Source organism: Schistocerca serialis, chromosome 3 (assembly GCF_023864345.2).
Source record: "Schistocerca serialis cubense isolate TAMUIC-IGC-003099 chromosome 3, iqSchSeri2.2, whole genome shotgun sequence".
Taxonomy (NCBI): domain Eukaryota; kingdom Metazoa; phylum Arthropoda; class Insecta; order Orthoptera; family Acrididae; genus Schistocerca; species Schistocerca serialis.
The window spans coordinates 862476165-862494705 of record NC_064640.1 but is presented as its reverse complement, the minus strand read 5'-3'; the positions used below and the strand labels follow the sequence as shown (position 1 = coordinate 862494705).

Sequence of the window (18541 nt, the reverse complement as noted above, 5' to 3'; positions counted from 1 at the left end):
AAGGAACATGCAGCTTCTCTTAGCCCTATTACACAACCTCATTCAACCTCAGTGAAATGTTCATAATGGCGTCTTTGTCGCCTTAAATTCATTCTTCAGTAACATCAACTCACCAAGTGCAGTCTCAAGCGCAACTACCGCGCACGACCGTTAAAGCGTGTATTTAACCGTTTGTGCGTCAAATTTAGAAAAAAATTGGGGATTTTTTTGTGATATTTACCGAATATGTTGCACATATGCCATATCCATTGCAAGAGTTCTTTTGAAGGTATTGGTTAATAAATAAAATAATGATTCAAAATGGCATCATTAGAAATTACAGAATAATTACTCAAAAATAATGCATACATAACTGTATTGTAAACTTACTGTATTTCTTTCCCTTGCCCTTGAGGAACTAGGTAAAGTTGGTTCCATAAGCAAGAATTTCAGCATACACAGAATAAAACTAAACACAACAGTTATTTTTCACTCACAAATGCAGTAGCACAACTCACGACACTTCTCTGTTCTGCACTTCAAACAAACGGCGAGTCATGAAAGCGAACGCCACTGTGATCTGTTGGCCAAACTTGGAACTACGTGAAGCGATGCCAAATGGTATCATTGAAGCATTGGGAAGCTCAAAAAAGCCAGGAATACTTAATGATGCCGTTTGGAATCGCAGACGCAAAAATAGTTAAAGCAAACATAACTTGCATCCTCACAACTCTTTCTTGCAGTTGTGATTTTTTTCCGTCAGTGTGTTTTCATAAACGGCGTGAAAAGGAAAGACAGAAAATATGGGATGGTAAATGAATTTCCAAGAAGGGTCTGTACCTGCACAATGCATGAGGACTCAGAAAATAACTTTGCAAGATGAGACTGTAATTAAGGCATACAGGACTTTGTGTTCGATTAGTTTCATTTTGACTTTCGGGAGCGTTACGCGTGGCTTGTTACAAACTGTGTGTTGAGAGAGAACCTTTGATGAATGTAAACTACTAGGTCTAGAACTTTGCTTCCGCCGTTTTTTCTCGAAGTTCGAGACTTTATTGCGAAAAACTTACAAAAAATTTACGATTCAGAGTATTGGCCATCGTTGGCCACTGCTTTCTCCTAGCTTTAGGGCAGCATACGAATCCCGCAGTGTATACATCTACATCTACATTTACGTGATAAATCTGCTATTCACAATAAAGTGCCTGGCAGAGGGTTCAATGTACCACACCTTTGTTTTAATGATTGCCACTCCAATTCACGTATCATGTCTGTGACACTATCTTCCCTATTTCGCGATAATACAAAACGAACTGCCCTTCTTTGTACTTTTTCGATGTCATCCGTCAGTCCCACCTGATGCGGACCCCACACCGCACAGCAATACTCCAGAATAGGGCGGACAAGCCGGCCGGAGTGACCGAGCGGTTCTAGGCGCTACAGTCTGGAACCGGGCTACCGATACGGTCGCAGGATCGAATCCTGCCATGGGCATGGATGTGTGTAATGTCCTTAGGTTAGTTAGGCGACTGACGACCTCAGAAGTTAAGTCGCATAGTGCTCAGAGCCATTTGAACCATTTTTTTGGGGCGGACAAGCGTGGTGTATGCAGTCTATTTAGAAGACCTGTTGCACCTTCTAAGTGTTCTACCAATGAATCGCAGTCTTTGGTTTGCTCTACCCACAATATTATCTATGTGATCATTCCAATTTAGGTTAATTGTATTTGTAATCCCTAAGTATTTAGTTGGATTTACAGCCTTCAGATTTGTTTGGCTTATCGCGTAATCGAAATTTAGTTAATTTCTTTTAGTACTCACGTGGATAACTTCACACTTTTCTTCATTCAGAGCATCTTTTGAGGGGAGCCATGAATCGATCCAATTTTGCCCTTGTTCATATGACCGCAAGTGCTAGTCAGCGAGGTCGTAGGTCATAGATCGAGAAAGGTGGCAGTCAGAGAGAGGAATATCTGGAGAATACAGCGGGCGGGCTAGAACTTCCCATTTCAACGTTTCTAAGTATGCTTTGACGGCATTTTCGACAAGGGGTCGTGCACTGTCATGCTGCAAAATCATTTTTTCATGTCTATCGCTGTAGTGTGGCCGTTTGTCTTTCGGTGCTCGGCTCAAACACATCAATTGCTTTCGATGACGATCTCCTGTGATTGTTCCCGTCGGTTGCAGCAGCATATTAAGCTTTCTCTCTTTCACAAACATGCCGGTCTTCAACGTCAAAATCACCATTCTTGAAGCATGGAAACCATTTTCTGAGAAGTTCTGTCACTAACAGGCGTCTCATCATAGGTCTTACCCAGCTTTTTATGAGTCTCAGCAGCATATTTCTTCATATCAAAGCAGAAAATTAAAACCTCCCGCAGATGACGAGAATTGGGCTCATAAGTTGACGTATTCCGTCGAGAATAACTTTATGATGCAATCAAAAATCAACAGATATACTGATGGCGTTATGTTCTCAAATGCCTAAGCTTACTGCATGATACGACGAACGACTTGCACCACTACTTTCCACCACTGCCATCTATTGCAAAACGGCGGAAGCAAAGTTGTAGACCTAATAAGTATGTTTTTCTATAGAAAGTTTAAACAAAAAATGTAATTGTACGAGTTAGTAGGGTTTAAGAAGCGTGCAAGACGTCGAGAAAATTACTACTTCCCCCGTTTTATGATAAGTATAACCCCAGAACCTGTAAGCGACTAACTGTAGACTAATAAAAGGATCTAATGTTATATACAAACTTGTCATGTGAGACTGCCACTCCTTTCCTCGAAATTTTAAGGGGAGCCGGAGGTGGTCAAATCCAAAAAATTACGATTTTTTTTTTGCTACCGAAAATTAATTGGAACATTCCTCTTTAATGAAAACTTTGAATTATTGTTCTACTCGCCCTACAAGTGGAGTTATTACCATTTTCCCCCACGCCTGCAAAGGAAATGGGCGGCCGCTGAATGCATCTAACACCCTCTCGTGACTTCCTGGCGAACTGCTTGGGGTTTTCTCGGCCTGTTACGCATACAGCGCCTTAAGTTACGCGTACAGCGAGTGTGCAAGAGTTGGCTACGTTGTTTTCTGTGACAAATGAAGCGCTGAGAGCGCGGAACATCGTCTCTTTGCTGTTTACCGTTTCGAATTAGTTCAGTGTTGCGCCTGTTGTTGGTAGTATTATACTTCTTGTGTAAAGCGTTGTTCTGGTTACGATGCCACGTTTTAGTAACCGTGTATATAAGAAGAGGAAGAACGTACGGAAAAGAAAATTAACACTAATACCAAGTTGAGATACTACAATTACTGAAACAGTGCGTTCTTCTGCTAAGCAACACATGGCCGGCCATGGCCCTGTGACATCTTCTAGCAAGAAGCTGACTGATGGAAGTGACAGATTTTGTGAATATGTTAGTGACAGTGATGATATTAACGAAGTACTGAATATTGGATTATTATCTTCTGTGCTGAAAGAAAGTGTTCTGTGCAAAATGTGTTCAAGTGTAGGAGTGGGACTAGAGATAACAAAGCACTTTGGTTTAGCTTGTGAGATGAAGATAATCTGTGCATGTTGCAAGTATCAAGTGACTTTCTACAATTCACATGCCAGTCTCTTTGGTGAAAATGGATGATCTAGAGTGTTTGATGTGAATGTTCGACTTGTGTATGGTCTTCGATCCATTGGAAAACTGCTGGTAAACTGTTTTGTGGTATTATGAACTTGCCATCGCCTCCAAGCAAATTTGGGTACTACTGTGAACTGGTAGGATCCTCTGTTGAAGATGTGGCTTTGAAAACCATGAAGGAAGCAGTGGAGGAGTCTGTAGAAATGAACGGTGGTTCTAGGGATTTGGTAGTGGCATTAGATGGTTCCTGGTGGTGGTGGTGGTGGTGGTTAGTGTTTAACGTCCCGTCGACAACGAGGTCATTAGAGACGGAGCTCAAGCTCGGGTTAGGGAAGGATTGGGAAGGAAATTGGCCGTGCCCTTTCAAAGGAACCATCCTGGCATTTGCCTGAAACGATTTAGGGAAATCACGGAAAACCTAAATCAGGATGGCTGGAGACGGGGTTGAACCGTCGTCCCCCCGAATGCGAGTCCAGTGTGCTAACCACTGCGCCACCTCGCTCGGTGATGGTTCCTGGCAAAAGAGGGGTCATAAATCCCTGAATGGGTTTGTAACTGCTACTTGTGGTGATAGTGCAAAAGTGATAGATGTTGCAATATTATCAAAACATTGTAGGTGCAAAAATAAAATCAAAGGAGAGCACAGTGGAACCTGTGAGGCAAATTTTAGTGGATCAAGTGGAGCAATGGAAGTGGATGGAGTGAAACAAATTTTTGAATGTTCAGTTCCCAGATACAACGTTAGGTACAAATACTACCTTGGGGATGGTGACTCCAAAGGTTTCAAGACTATAGGGGAACTGAAACCATATGGAAATGAATTTGTAGTTGAAAAGTTGGAATGCATTGGGCATGTGCAAAAGCGTATGGGTGCACGGCTTCGAAGGCTCAAACAAACTTTGGGTTCAAGTAAGCTCAGTGATGGAAAGACAATAGGAGGGAGAGGCAGGCTCACTGATGAGGTGATTGAACGTCTACAGAGATATTATGGGTATGCTATAAGGCAAAATACTAGTAATGTTAGTGACATGCGAAAAGCAGTGTGGGCATTGTTCCTTCATACTGCCTCTTCCAATGAATACCCTCAACACAGCCTGTGCCCAAAAGATTCCTGGTGCAAATATAATGCAAAAAAGGACTATGATCACAAACATGGTTTGCCAGCAGCTGTGATAAATGCAATAAAACCAATTTTTCATGACTTAGCACAGCCAGAATTGTTACACAAATCTCTACACGGAAAGACGCAGAATCCTAATGAGAGCGTAAACAATTTGATTTGGAAAGTGATTCCTAAAAGGGTGTTTGTAAGCATAAAAACAGTGCACTTTGGTATTTATGATGCAATAGCAACCTACAACCAAGGGAACAGTGTGAAGTTCTGAAGGCATTAGGATTTACAGCTGGGGCGAACACTGTATGAGCACTAAGAAATATTGACAGAGAAAGGATAAGAGGAGCAGAAAGAAGAGAAAGGCATATGAAGTATGATGGAACAACAGGCCAGAAAAGAAGACAGAAGAGGAAGCTTTTGGAGGATGAAGAAGAAGACCCTGATAATCCATCCTATAGTGCAGGAATGTATTGAGAAACTTTGATAGCCATTTCCCGTAAATTAGAATTTTTCGAATATAAGGAACATTTTCTCAAAATCCACTCAAGCTAGAGAGACGAAATTTTTATGCAGCACTCCTAGTGGTCAAACTTACATTCTAACACAGCCATTTGGCAATATGTTCAGTAGTTTCATCTCAGTTTAATTATAAAGCAATTATTTGTAAAAAAATTTGGGTCATTAATAAAAAAAATAATTCGAAGGAAACTAGAAAAGATACACCAAAATCCCTCTGTCGTAACTGCAATACTAAACCACTCTATATGTAAAAAAAAATTCAAATTTTTCTTTTTGGTAGTTTATTCATAAATGTTCCTCAAACTTAGTGATTTTAAAATGGGCAGCATAGGCACCTCCGGTTCCCCTTAATGGGTATCTTCGTGGATGCTGTAAACAAAATCTTTTCTTGGTAATTTATTTGCTATCCCAAATTTTCCTTTGCTTTTCCTTTTCTTGCCTTTCATGAAAATATTAATAAACACAATGTACTGAGCATTACACTCAATGTGACAAACGTCATGGAATAGTGGTATGCACATATACAGATGGCGGTAGTATCACGTACAAATGGTATAAAATGGCAGACATTGGTGGAGCTATCATTTGTACTCAGGTGATTCATGCATAAAGGTTTCTGATGTGATTATGGCCGCACTACGGGAATTAACAGACTTTGACCGCGGAATGGTAGTTAGAGCTAGACGTATGGGATATTCCAATTCGGAAATCGTTGGGAATTCAATATTCTGAGATCCACAGTGTCAAGAGTGTGCCGAGAATGCCTAATTTCAGGCATTACCTGTCACCAAGGACAACGCAGTGGCCGACGGCCTTCTCTTAAAGACTGACACCAGCAGCATTTGCCTAGAGTTGTCAGTGCTAACAGACAACTAATACTGTGCAAAATAACCACAGCAATCAATTGGGACATACGAAGAACGTATCTGTAAGGATAGTGCAGCGAAATCTGGCATTAATGGGCTATGGCAGCAGATGATCGATGCGAGTGATTCTACTAACAGCACGATATCGCCCGCAGAGCCTCTCATGGGCTCGTGATCATATCGGTTGGAACCTGGACAACTGGAAAATCGTGGCCTGGTCAGATGAGTCCCGATTTCAGTTGCTAAGAGCTGATGGTAGGGCTTGAGTGTGGCGCAAACCACATGAAGCCATGACCTAAGTTGTCAACAAGGCACTGTGCAAGCTAGTGGTCGCTCCATAATGGTGTGGGCTGTGTTAACATGGAATGGACTGGGTCCTCTGGTCAAACTGAACAGACCACTGACTGGAAATGGTTACATTCGACTACTTGGAGACCATTTGCAGCCATTCATGGACTTCATGTTCCCAAACAACGATGGCATTTGTGTGGATTACAATGCGCCATGTTACCGGTCCACAATTGATCGCGATTGGTTTGGTTAACATTCTGGACAGTGCGGGAGTATAATTTGGGCACCAAGATCTCCCGACATGAATCCCATGGAACATTCAAATGGTTCAAATGGCTCTAAGTACTATGGGACTTGACATTTGAGGTCATCAGTCCCCTAGACTTAGAACTGCTTAAACCTGACTGACATAAGGACATCACACATATCCATGCCCGAGGCAGGATTCGAACCTGCGACCGTAGCAGCAAGGAACATTTAAGGAACATTCTTGAGAAATCAGTTCCTGCACAAAATCCTGCACCGGCAACACTTTCGCAGTTATGGGTGGGTACAGGGGTAGCATGGACAATATTTTCTGCAGGGGAGTTCAAACGACTTGTTGAGTCCATACCACGTCGAGCCGCTGCACTACGCTGGACAAAAGGAAGTCTGACACAATATTAGGAAGTATCCCACGACTTTTGTCATCTCAGTGTAATTCCGTTTATTTGCAGTGTCAACAATCTAAAAATTTAATGTAAAAATGTCCTCGAAGGCGCTCGATCGCATTATCCTTGGATTACAGTTTTGTACTCTTTCCTCAGCGCCAACCACTATGGAGAAACTACGCAAACATAGATGGTTCAAGCCTCGCACCATCCGTGCCAAAAATGATACATACACTACTGGCCATTAAAATTGCTACACCACGAAGGTGACGTGCTACAGACACGAAATGTAACCGACAGGAAGAAGATGCTGTGATATGCAAGTGATTAGCTTTTCAGAGCATTCACACAAGGTTGACGCCGCTGGCGACACCTACAGCGTGCTGACATGAGGAAAATTTCCAACCGATTTCTCATACACAAACAGCAGTTGACCGGCGTTGCCTGGTGAAACGTTATTGTGATGCCTCGTATGAGGAGGAGAAATGCGTACCATCACGTTTCCGACTTTGATAAAGGCCGGATTGTAGCCTATCGCAATTGCAGTTTATCATATCGCGACATTGCTGCTGGCGTTGGTCGAGATCCAATGACTGTTAGCAGAATATGGAACCGGTGGGTTCAGGAGGGTAATACGGAACGCCGTGTTGGATCCCAACGCCCTTGTATCACTAGCAGTTGAGATGACAGGCATCTTATCCGCATGGCTGTAACGGATCGTGCAGCCACGTCTCGATCCCTGAGTCAACAGATGGAGACGTTTGCAAGACAACAACCATCTCCACGAACAGTTCGACGACGTTCGCAGCAGCATGGACTATCAACTTGGAGACCATGTCTGCGGTTACCCATGACGCTGGATCACAGACAGGAGCGCTTGCGATAGTGTACTCAATGACGAACCTGGGTGCACAAATAGCAAAACGTCATTTTTTCGGATGAATCCAGGTTCTGTTTACAGCATCATGATGGTCACATCTGTGTTTAGCGACATCGTGGTGAACGCACATTGGAAGCGTATATTCGTCATCGCCATACTGGCGTATCACCCGGCGTGATGGTATGGCGTGCCATTGGTTATACGTCTCGGTCACCTCTTGTTCGCATTGACGGCACTTTGAACAGTGCACGCCATTGGTTATACGTCTCGGTCACCTCTTGTTCGCATTGACGGCACTTTGAACAGTGGACGTTACATTTCAGATGTGTTACGACCCGTGGCTCTACCCTTCCTTCGATCCCTGCGAAACCCTACATTTCAGTAGGATAATGCACGACTGCATGTCCTGTACGGGCATTTCTGGATACAGAAAATCTTCGACTTCTGCCCTTTCCAGCACATTCTCCAGACCTCTCACCAATTGAAAACGTCTGGTCAATGGTGGCCGAGCAACTGGCTTGTCACAATACACCGGTCACTACTTTTGGTGAACTGTGGTATCGTGTTGAAGCTGCATGGGCAGCTGTACCTGTACACGCCATCCAAGCTCCAAGCTCTGTTTGACTCAACGCGAAGGCGTATCAAGGCCGTTATTACGGCCAGAGGTAGTTGTTCTGGATACTGATTTCTCAGGATCTATGCACCCAAATTGCGTGAAAATGTAATCAACTGTCAGTTCTAGTATAATATATTTGTCCAATGAATACCCGTTTATCATCTGCATTTCTTTTTGGTGTAGCAACTTTAATGGCCAGTAGTGTATATATATATTTTATAACCTCTTGGCCATCTGAAGCTCCCACTTCCGCCACTCTCATTTCTGACCAAGCCCTGCATATACCATAAATTTGGACCTAATTGGTGATGATGAGTGGGCGCAGTCCCCTTCTCAGTTTTACATAGCTCACTATCGCCGTCTTCCAGAAGCAAATGATACCAATTAGTGTCCCGATGGCCTTAATTCCATTCCATTACAGTGTTGGCCAGTACCCCCACACACCTAATCAAAAAGTTTCACGACCAAAGCAAAATGGAGAGAGAGGTGTAAAGGAAACTTATTGTGTGTATTTCCGGTTGAATAAAAAATCACATTGTTACTAGATTAAAAATTAATGATAGTGAAAACGAGTCCTAAGCAATGAAGGGAAAGCAGAAAGGTGGAAGGAGTATATAGAAGGTCTATACAAGGGTGATGTACTTGAGGACACTATTATGGAAATGGAAGAGGACGCAGTTGAAGATGAAATTGGAGGTGTGATACTGCGTGAAAAATTTGACAGGGCACTGAAATACCTAAGACGAAACAAGGCTCCGGGAGTAGACAACACTCTGTTAGAACTACTGATAACCTTGGGAGAGCCATGACAAAACTCTATCATCTGGTGAGCAAGATGTATGAAACAGGTGAAATACCATCAGACTTCAAGAAGAATATAATCATTCCAATTCCAAAGAAAGCAGGTGCTGACAGGTGTTAAAACCACCGAACTATTAATTTAATAAGTCACAGTTGCAAAATACTAACATGAATTCTTTCCCTGACCTCGGGAAAGATCAGTTTGGATTCCAGAGAAATGTAGGAACACACGAGGTGATACTGACCCTACAACTTCTAACAGAAGACGGGTTAAGGAAAGGCAAACCTACATTTACAGCATTTGTAGACTTATAGAAAGCTTTTGACAATGTTGACTGCAATACTCTCTTTCAAATTCTGAAGGTGGCAGGGATAATATACAGGGAGCGAAAGGCTATATACAATTTGTACAGAAACCAGTAGGCAGTTGTAAGAGTTGAAGGACAGGAAAGGGAAGCTATGGTTGAAAAGGGAGTGAGACAGAGTCGTAGCCTATCCCCGATGCTATTCAATCTGTATATTGAGCAAGCAGTAAAGGTAACAAAAGAAAAATTTCTAGCAGGAATTAAAGTCCAGGGAGAAGAAATGAAAACTTTGAGGTTTGGCGATAGCATTGAAATTCTGTCAGAGACAGCAAAGGACTTGGAAGAGCAGCTGAACAGAATGGAAAGTGTCTTGAAAGCTGGCTATAAGATGAACATTAACAAAAGCAAAATGAGGATAATGGAATGTAGTCGAATTAATTCAGGTGATACTGAGGGAAGCGGATTAGGAAACGAGACATTTAAAGTAGTAGATGCGTTTTGCTATTTGGGGGAGCAAAATAACTGATGATGGTCGAAGTATAGAGGATATAAACTGTAGACTAGCAATGGCAACAAAGGCGTTTCTGAAAAAGAGAAATTTGTTAACATAGAGTATAGATTCAAGTGTCAGAAGTATTTTCTGAAAGTATTTGTATAGAGTGTAGCTATGTATGGAAGTGAAACATGGACTATAAACAGGTTAGAGTATGAAAGCTTTTGAAATGTGGTGTTGCAGAAGAATGCTGAAGATTAGATGGGTAGATCAAGTAACTAATGAAGAAGTATTGAACAGAATTGGGGAGAAGGGAAATTTGTGGTACAACCTGACCAAAAGAAGAGATTGGTTGGTAGGACACATTCTGGAGTATCAAGGGATCATCAATTTAGTATTGGAGGGAAGGGTGGTAGGTAAAAATCATAGAGGGAGACCAAGAGATGAATACAGTAAGCAGATTCAGAGGGATGTAGGCTACAGTAGTTACTCAGAGATGAAGAGACTAGCACAGGATAGAGTAGCATGGAGAGCTTCATCAAACCAGTCTTTGGACGAAGACCACAATAACAAACAACAACAACAACAACAACATATTAGAATGTGTAAAGGACACAAAATTCTTGGGGCTGAATGTAGACTTTCTGCTGAAATGGTCAGAACATATAAAAGCTTTGGTGAAGAGACTCTCCACAGCATGTTATGCTTTGCGAATACTTGCACCAGTGTGTAATGCCTCGAAGTGACTTATTTTTGATATACAGGATGGCTACTCAAGCTTGAAAAAAAATTCTCTAAGAGTTCCAGGTATGGGGAGCAACATGGCGTCATAAGAAGTCCCTCATAAATTAACGTTGAGCGGGGAAGGGAGGGAAACTTTTCTCTCTAATGAGATGTCATGGCCTTAAGCAGTAGATTGACCGCAGTTTTTAAACATTGATAATTTATATGGAACGATATTCATATAGTTAACGCTCTTTGAAGTTATAAGTATTTTAAAATTTGTCATTTATAAAACTCGAATAAAAGTAAATTCCAATGCTAGGTTAAGAATACAGAGCTCCCTGAGATTTTATGAAATTCCTGAAATTCCCTGAGATTTCCCTGATTTTTCCAGGTAAAATCTAATTCCCTGAGAAATCCAGGTATTCCAGAAGAATCGTCAGTCTGATATATATAGATGCACTGGTCAGTTACGGAATCATGTTTGAGGGAAGAAGTGCAGGGAACATTCAGGATGTCTTCAAGTTACAGAAAGGGTAATAATGAATAATGAATAGTAGCAGTAGGGTCCATTGTACTGATTTACTCAAAAAGCTAGAAAGTCTGACTGCCCCATGTGAATTCATTTTTGAAATTATGATGTACATAAGAAAAAATATTAATCTGCTCAATACATGAGCATGAAACTAGATCCAGTCACAACTTATACCTAAACATCAGGAAAAGCAAGTCAAAAACCACTTAACAGTGTGCTACATAATGTCCTAAAACTGTACAACACGCTGCCACAGGAATTTAAAAGTGTAAATGAACTTCATACCTTTAGCCAAAAGCTAAAAACATATTTATTAAGTAAAATCTGTTACACTGTAAATGAATATTTAGGATAATTATAGGTAGCCACTTAATACTCACAGATATTGCATACATTAAGCATCACTATATGGCATAATTAAAATATTGTAAGAGTAATTGTAAGAACCGTAAAAATAGTAAGAGGTCATGTACGAGGGGCTAAAAAAAAAAAAAAAAAAAAAAAAAGAAGCCGGCCGGAGTGGCCGTGCGGTTCTAGGCGCTACAGTCTGGAACCGAGCGACCGCTACGGTCGCAGGTTCGAATCCTGCCTCGGGCATGGATGTGTGTGATGTCCTAAGGTTAGTTAGGTTTAATTAGTTCTAAGTTCTAGGCGACTGATGGCCTCAGAAGTTAAGTCGCATAGCGCTCAGAGCCATTTGAACAAAAAAAAAAAAAAAAAAAAAAAAACCGGAATTATTTTTCAGAAGCTATATATTTTCAAATTGTTTACAAAACAACCATATCCCCTTCAAAATACTCTCCATTACAACTAATACAATTATCCCACCAGTGATACCACTTTTCGAAACTTGTTTGTAATGATCTTTAGAAATGGCTGACAGCATCTGCTTCGTATTTTTCCTTACTTCTTCAATGTTGTCAAATGCCTCTTTTCATGTATGGAAATAACAAAAAGTCGCACGGAGCCAGGTCAGGCGAGTAAGGTGCTTGGGGCAGTGGAACCATGCGATTTTTAGCCAAAAACTGCCTAACAAAGATGGCTGTGTGTGCAGCCTGCGTTGTCGTTGTGGAAGAAACAGTCTCCTATCTGCCACAAATCGGGTCTTTTTTTGACGAACATTATTGCGCAATCTTCTTAAAACTTCCAGATAAAAGGTAGGATTGATGGTCTGACGTGGAGGAACAAACTGTGGATGAACTACGCCCTTAGTGGCAAAAAAATCAGCATTGTTTTGATGTTTGATTTGACTTGGCGACTTTTTTTGAATGGGGTGACGAGGACGTCTTCCATTGGCTTGACTGTTGCTTTGTTTCTGGGTCAAAACCATAGAACCATGACTCATCACCAGTAATGACCCTTGACAGAAAACCTGGATCAGTTTCAAGCTGTTGTTTCAAAGCACGATATGTTTCAACTCGACGTTTCTTTTTATTATCTGTGAGAACCAGAGGAACAAAGTTGGCAGCAATCTTTTTCAGTTCCAAATCTTCCGCTAAAATTCGCTGAACCGAGCTCCAAGATAACCCGCTAATCTCTGACAGTTGATCAGTTATCTGTCGACGGTCTGTGAGCCGCGCGGTTAGAGGCGCGATGTCACGAATCGAACGGCCCCTTCTGCCGGAGGTTCGAGTCCTCCCTCGGGCAGGGTGTGTGTGTTGTCCTTAGCGTAAGTTAGGCTAAGTTAGATTAAGTAGTGTGTAAGCCTAGGGACCGACGACCTCAGCAGTTTGGTCCCATAGGAACTTACCACATATTTCCAAATATATTCAAAGTTTCAAGTGTACAGTATATTTCTTTTGTTTTTGACAGGTAGAAAGGTTAGACATGTTTTAGTGTGCTCGGTGATTTTCGATTATTATAAAAAATGTAGCAAAGAATTTGCATCAAATTTTGTGTGAAAAATGGGAGTAAGTGCTCTAAAACACTGGAAATGTTGAAAGTGGCATACGACGAGTCTGCTCTAAGATAAAAAAAATTGTTTCAAAGTGGTACAAGCTCTTCCAAGACGGCCGAGAAGATGCCAATGACGAGTCTCACTCTGGACGTCCCAGCACATAAACAACAGATGACAACGTCGAAGCTGTGAAGCAAATTGTTTAGGAAAACCGTCGAATTACCGTAAGAGAAGTTGCTGAGGATGTTGGCATATCGATCAGCATGTAATTTTTTCAGATGTCTTGGGCGTGAGACGTATGTCAGCGAAGTTTGTTCCAAAACTTCTCAATTTTGATCAGAAGAACCGCCGCATGAGCATCGCTCAGGAGCTCTTGAATGACGTCAATAATGATCCTGATTTGCTCAAAATAGTCATAACTGGTGACGAAACATGGGTTTACGGTTATGACGTCGAAACCAAAGCCCAGTCGTCCCAACGGAAGCATCCCGCAGAACCACGACTAGAAAGCACGCCAAGTTCGATCAAAAGTCAAAGTTTTGCTCAATGTTTTTTCAATAACGCAGCGTAGTGCATAAAGAATTTTTGCTTCAAGGTCGCACGGTCAGTAAATATTATTACCTTGACGTTATGCGCCGTTAGCGAGAAGCAATACGCTAAAAACGTCCTGAATTGTGGAAAAACAATTCATGGCTTTTGAATCACGACTATGCATCGCTACTTGTGAGAGATTTTTTTTGTCAAAAACAGCACGACAATCATGCGTTAGCCACCATATTCACCGAATTTGCCCCCCCCCCCCCCCCCCACTACGACTTTTTCCTGTTCCCAAAAATGAAGAGACCTATGAAACGCCGAAGGTTTTCAACGACTGAGGAAATAAAAACTGCATCGCTGGAAGTACTCAAGGCTGTACCAAAAATTGCTTATGAGAAATGCTTCGAGGATTGGAAGAAGCGTTGCCCCAAGTGTATTGTATCTGAGGGGGATTACTTTGAAGGGGACAGCATGAATATTGATGAATAAATAAATATTTTTTCATAAAAATATAGTCACCTTACTTTTTGGAAAAAGGTAGAGAAATCTTTGCTGTTTTTATAGATTTAGAAAAGGCTTTTGACAGAGCTCAGTGGAACAAGCTGACGGATATTTTGAAGAGGAAAGGATACAGAATATATATTTACACCAGAAAGTAAGGATAATAGGAAATGAAATGTCAGAAGGAAGCAGCACTGGGCGAGGTGTTACACAAGGTTGTAGCCTTTTTTCATAAAAATATATAGCCACCTTACTTTTTGGAAAAAGGTAGAGAAATCTTTGCTGTTTTTATAGATTTAGAAAAGACTTTTGACAGAGCTTAGTGGAACAAGCTGATGGATATTTTGAAGAGGAAAGGATACGGAATTTATGTTTACACTAGAAAGTAAGGATAATGATAGAAAATGAAATGTCAGAAGGAAGCAGCAGTGGGCGAGGTGTTACACAAGGTTGTTGCGTTTCCCCACTGTTGTTTAATGTATACCTTGAAGAGATCATTACGAAAGGATTAGATGGGGAAAGAGGAATATGTATTGGTGGAAAGAGAATAGAATGTATAAGATTTGCTGATGACATGGTATTAGTGGCACAAAGTGAGCGGACAGTGAATAACATGCTGAAAGATCTGAATGAAGCTTGTGTGGAATATGGGATGCAAATAAACACAGCAAAAACAAAGAGTATGGTAATCAGTACAAGACGCAGACTGTCCAAAATTAAAATATGACAATCTACCATTACAAAAGTAAGTGCATTTAAATCTCTTGGAAGCACAATAACTGAAGACTTGAGATGTCACCAGGAGGTGAAAACTCGAATTGCCATAGCGAAGGAGGCATTCAACAGAAAGAGGAGACTCTTATGCGGCAAATTAGATAAAGGACTAAGGAAAACGCTAGGGAAATGTTTTGTCTGGAGTGTGGCACTATATGGGGCAGAAACATGGACGCTGAGATGAAAGGATGAAAAAAGGTTAGAAGCATTTGAGATGTGGATATGGAGGAGGGTGGAGAGAATAAGCTGGATGGAAAGTGTTGTGTACATAGTTCCGCGTAGTCAGTGCGCACACAACTTTCCCAATAGAATGCGCCCCGCTAAGCACAACAGCGCAGGCGCAGCGCTCGTCCCTCTCCGCACTACGAGATGGCGCTGCCTTAGAGACGGTCCAAATTCTGCTTCCGCTGATCCACGTATTAATATGTAACGCAGCCAATGAGATTGTGGCTAAAGTAGAACCTTTTCTCCTCGCAGATCACACTCGCGCAGTGATACCTGAACGCACGAGGTATTATAATGAGTGTACAGACCTCCGATCAGTCAGTCTGCATTTGTCTGCACCAGTCGGTACTAGCCTGCATTAGTCTGTATTAGTCTGCATTAGTCTATAGTCAAGTTTCAGCCTGCGCCTAATAAGATTATCATATTCCTGCACATAGCCATGAACAGAAATGTATAGACACTTTGTCAAGTATCAGAGATATGTGAGAATAAGATTAACGTACCAAGACCGAAGGAATTTCAGATTGTCAATTGTAAACATCATCCAGAATCAAGTTACGTAATATCTATGTTATTTATTATTTTAATAAATGTGTGTGAAAATTAATCAAGTTCTGTTTAAAGTTGGTCACCGTCAATTTGCTACTCTAAGTATGCAAGTGGCATTTCTATCGTCTGACCTAACGGCAGAAGATAAACACGCCACGATAAGACCACGAGACATATTGCTGACACTCGCCTACTTCGTTAGAGTGACAAGTCAAATAATCTGATGGTGTGTGTACCGAATGTCTTACAGTACGCACACCACAGAAAGAGTGAGTAATGAAAGAGTACTGGAAAGCGTTGGTGAGAGAAGATGTCTGCTGAAGGTTGTAAGAGAAAGGAAAGAGAACTGGTTGGGACATTCATTGAGAAGGGAGTGCTTCCTAGCAGATGGTTTGGAAGGATTGGTTTGTGGGAGAAGACTGAGAGGAAGGAGATACAAGATGATAGACGACATAAAGGGAAGAGTGTGGTGTTACCGCCAGACACCACACTTGCTAGGTGGTAGCCTTTAAATCGGCCGCGGTCCGTTAGTATACGTCGGACCCGCGTGTCGCCACTATCAGTGATTGCAGATCGAGCGCCGCCACACGGCAGGTCTAGAGAGACTCCCTAGCACTCGCCCCAATTGTACAGCCGACTTTGCTAGCGATGGTTCACTGACTACATACGCTCTCATTTGCCGACACCGCAGTTTAGCATAGCCTTCAGCTATGTCATTTGCTACGACTTAGCAAGGCGCCATATTCAGTTACTATATCTTCTGAACAGATAATATTGTGACTCATCTACCGTCAAGAGCGACGTTCATCATTAATGGATTAAAGTTAAGTATCAAACCGCTTTCTGAATTCTCATTCCTTGTCATGTTCCAGACCTCACGGCAGTATAGTTCTTCCCTCCTCACGCCAGCCTGCGTGGGCTAAAACGCGTGCATTTCACCCTCCATTCGTAACACGGTGTTGGCTCTTCAGCCAACACTACAAAGAGAAAATTATGCAGACCTGAAGAGGATGGCAGAAGAGCGGACAGCCTGGAGAACTACCATGTGAAAACCTGCCTTTTGGCAGAACACTGATGATGATTACTTTTTGAACACACCTCGTAACACGCCTAGCGGCAGAAATGCGAACAGTACGTGCTCCGCCCACGGCAATGTTATTCTGTTTTTTTTTGGGTACCTCTCGTACGTTTATTTAATAAGAAACCATGTTCTAACAGTTGACGACATCCGTACGATTTGTATTGTTGTACGGACGAATATATCTATCTAGCTAGGCGTGCTCACCAGTGATTCGTGAGACGTTGCGCAGCATGGCTCCCGCGAATCCGGCGACGTGCGCGCCGAGGCTGAAGCCGATGAGGTGTGTGCGCGCCGGCTCGGCTCCCAGCGAGCGCAACAGCTGGGCCAGCTGACGGCCCACCAGTCGAGCGTTCGCCGCCGCGCGCACGTAGTTGGGCACCGCCGCACCGTTCTCCCAGTCCACGCAGATCACGTTGCACTTTTCCTGCGACACACAGTCCTAAGCTCAAGAAATTCACCATTTGGAAGACGACATTTTCATCATCTACACTCTTACTCATAAATTAAGGATAATTGCAAAATCTACATCTATATCTACATGATTACTCTGCAATTCACATTAAAGTGCTTGGCAGAGGGTTCACCGAACCACAATCATACTATCTCTCTACCATTCCAATCCCGAACAGCGCGCGGGAAAAACGAACACCTAAACCTTTCTGTTCGAGCTCTGATTTCTCTTATTTTATTTTGATGATCATTCCTACCTATGTAGGTTGGGCTCAACAAAATATTTTCGCATTCGGAAGAGAAAGTTGGTGACTGAAATTTCGTAAATAGATCTCGCCGCGACGAAAAACGTCTTTGCTTTCATGACTTCCATCCCAACTCGCGTATCATATCTACCACACTCTCTCCCCTATTACGTGATAATACAAAACGAGCTGCCCTTTTTTGCACCCTTTCGATGTCCTCCGTCGATCCCACCTGGTAGGGATCCCACACCGTGCAGCAATATTCTAACAGAGGACGAACGAGTGTAGTGTAAGCTGTCTCTTTAATGGACTTGTTGCGTCTTCTAAGTGTCCTGCCAATGAAACGCAACCTTTGGCACGCCTTCCCCACAATGTTATCTATGTGGTCTTTCCAACTGAAGTTGTTCGTAATTTTAACGCCCAGGTACGTAGTTGAATTGGCAGCCTTGACAATTGTATTATTTCTCGAGTAATCGAATTCCAACGGATTTCTTTTGGAACTCATGTGGATCACCTCACACTTTTCGTTATTTAGCGTCAACTGCCACCTGCCACAACATACAGCAATCTTTTCTAAATCGCTTTGCAACTGATACTGGTCTTCGGATGACCTTGTGTGGTGCCACACAACGTGGCACTAGACAAAATTGGTGCTAATAGCATAGGCACATAGGAAACACACACGACACAGATCTGTAAGTCCACAGTATTGAGAGAACCGTCCCGAAACACATTTGCTACAAAACGCCACTGTTTCCTGCACATGTACCCCGACATCAATATGGGATATGATCGCCATGCACACGTACAGAGGCCGCACAACGAGTTGGCATACTCTGGATCAGGTCGTCGAGCAGCTGCTGGGGTATAGCCTCCTATTC

General features: G+C 42.3%; 1 protein-coding gene across 2 annotated transcripts in view; it reads right to left on the bottom strand.

Moving 5' to 3' along the window:
- LOC126470998 (uncharacterized) overlaps positions 1-18541 on the bottom strand; it is a 398099-nt gene that overhangs the window by 52061 nt on the left and 327497 nt on the right. For both annotated transcript variants that reach the window (XM_050099049.1, XM_050099050.1), the window contains one exon: positions 17170-17389. In XM_050099049.1, coding sequence (XP_049955006.1) covers positions 17170-17389 — 220 coding nt within the window. The remainder of the gene's footprint in view (positions 1-17169; positions 17390-18541) is intronic.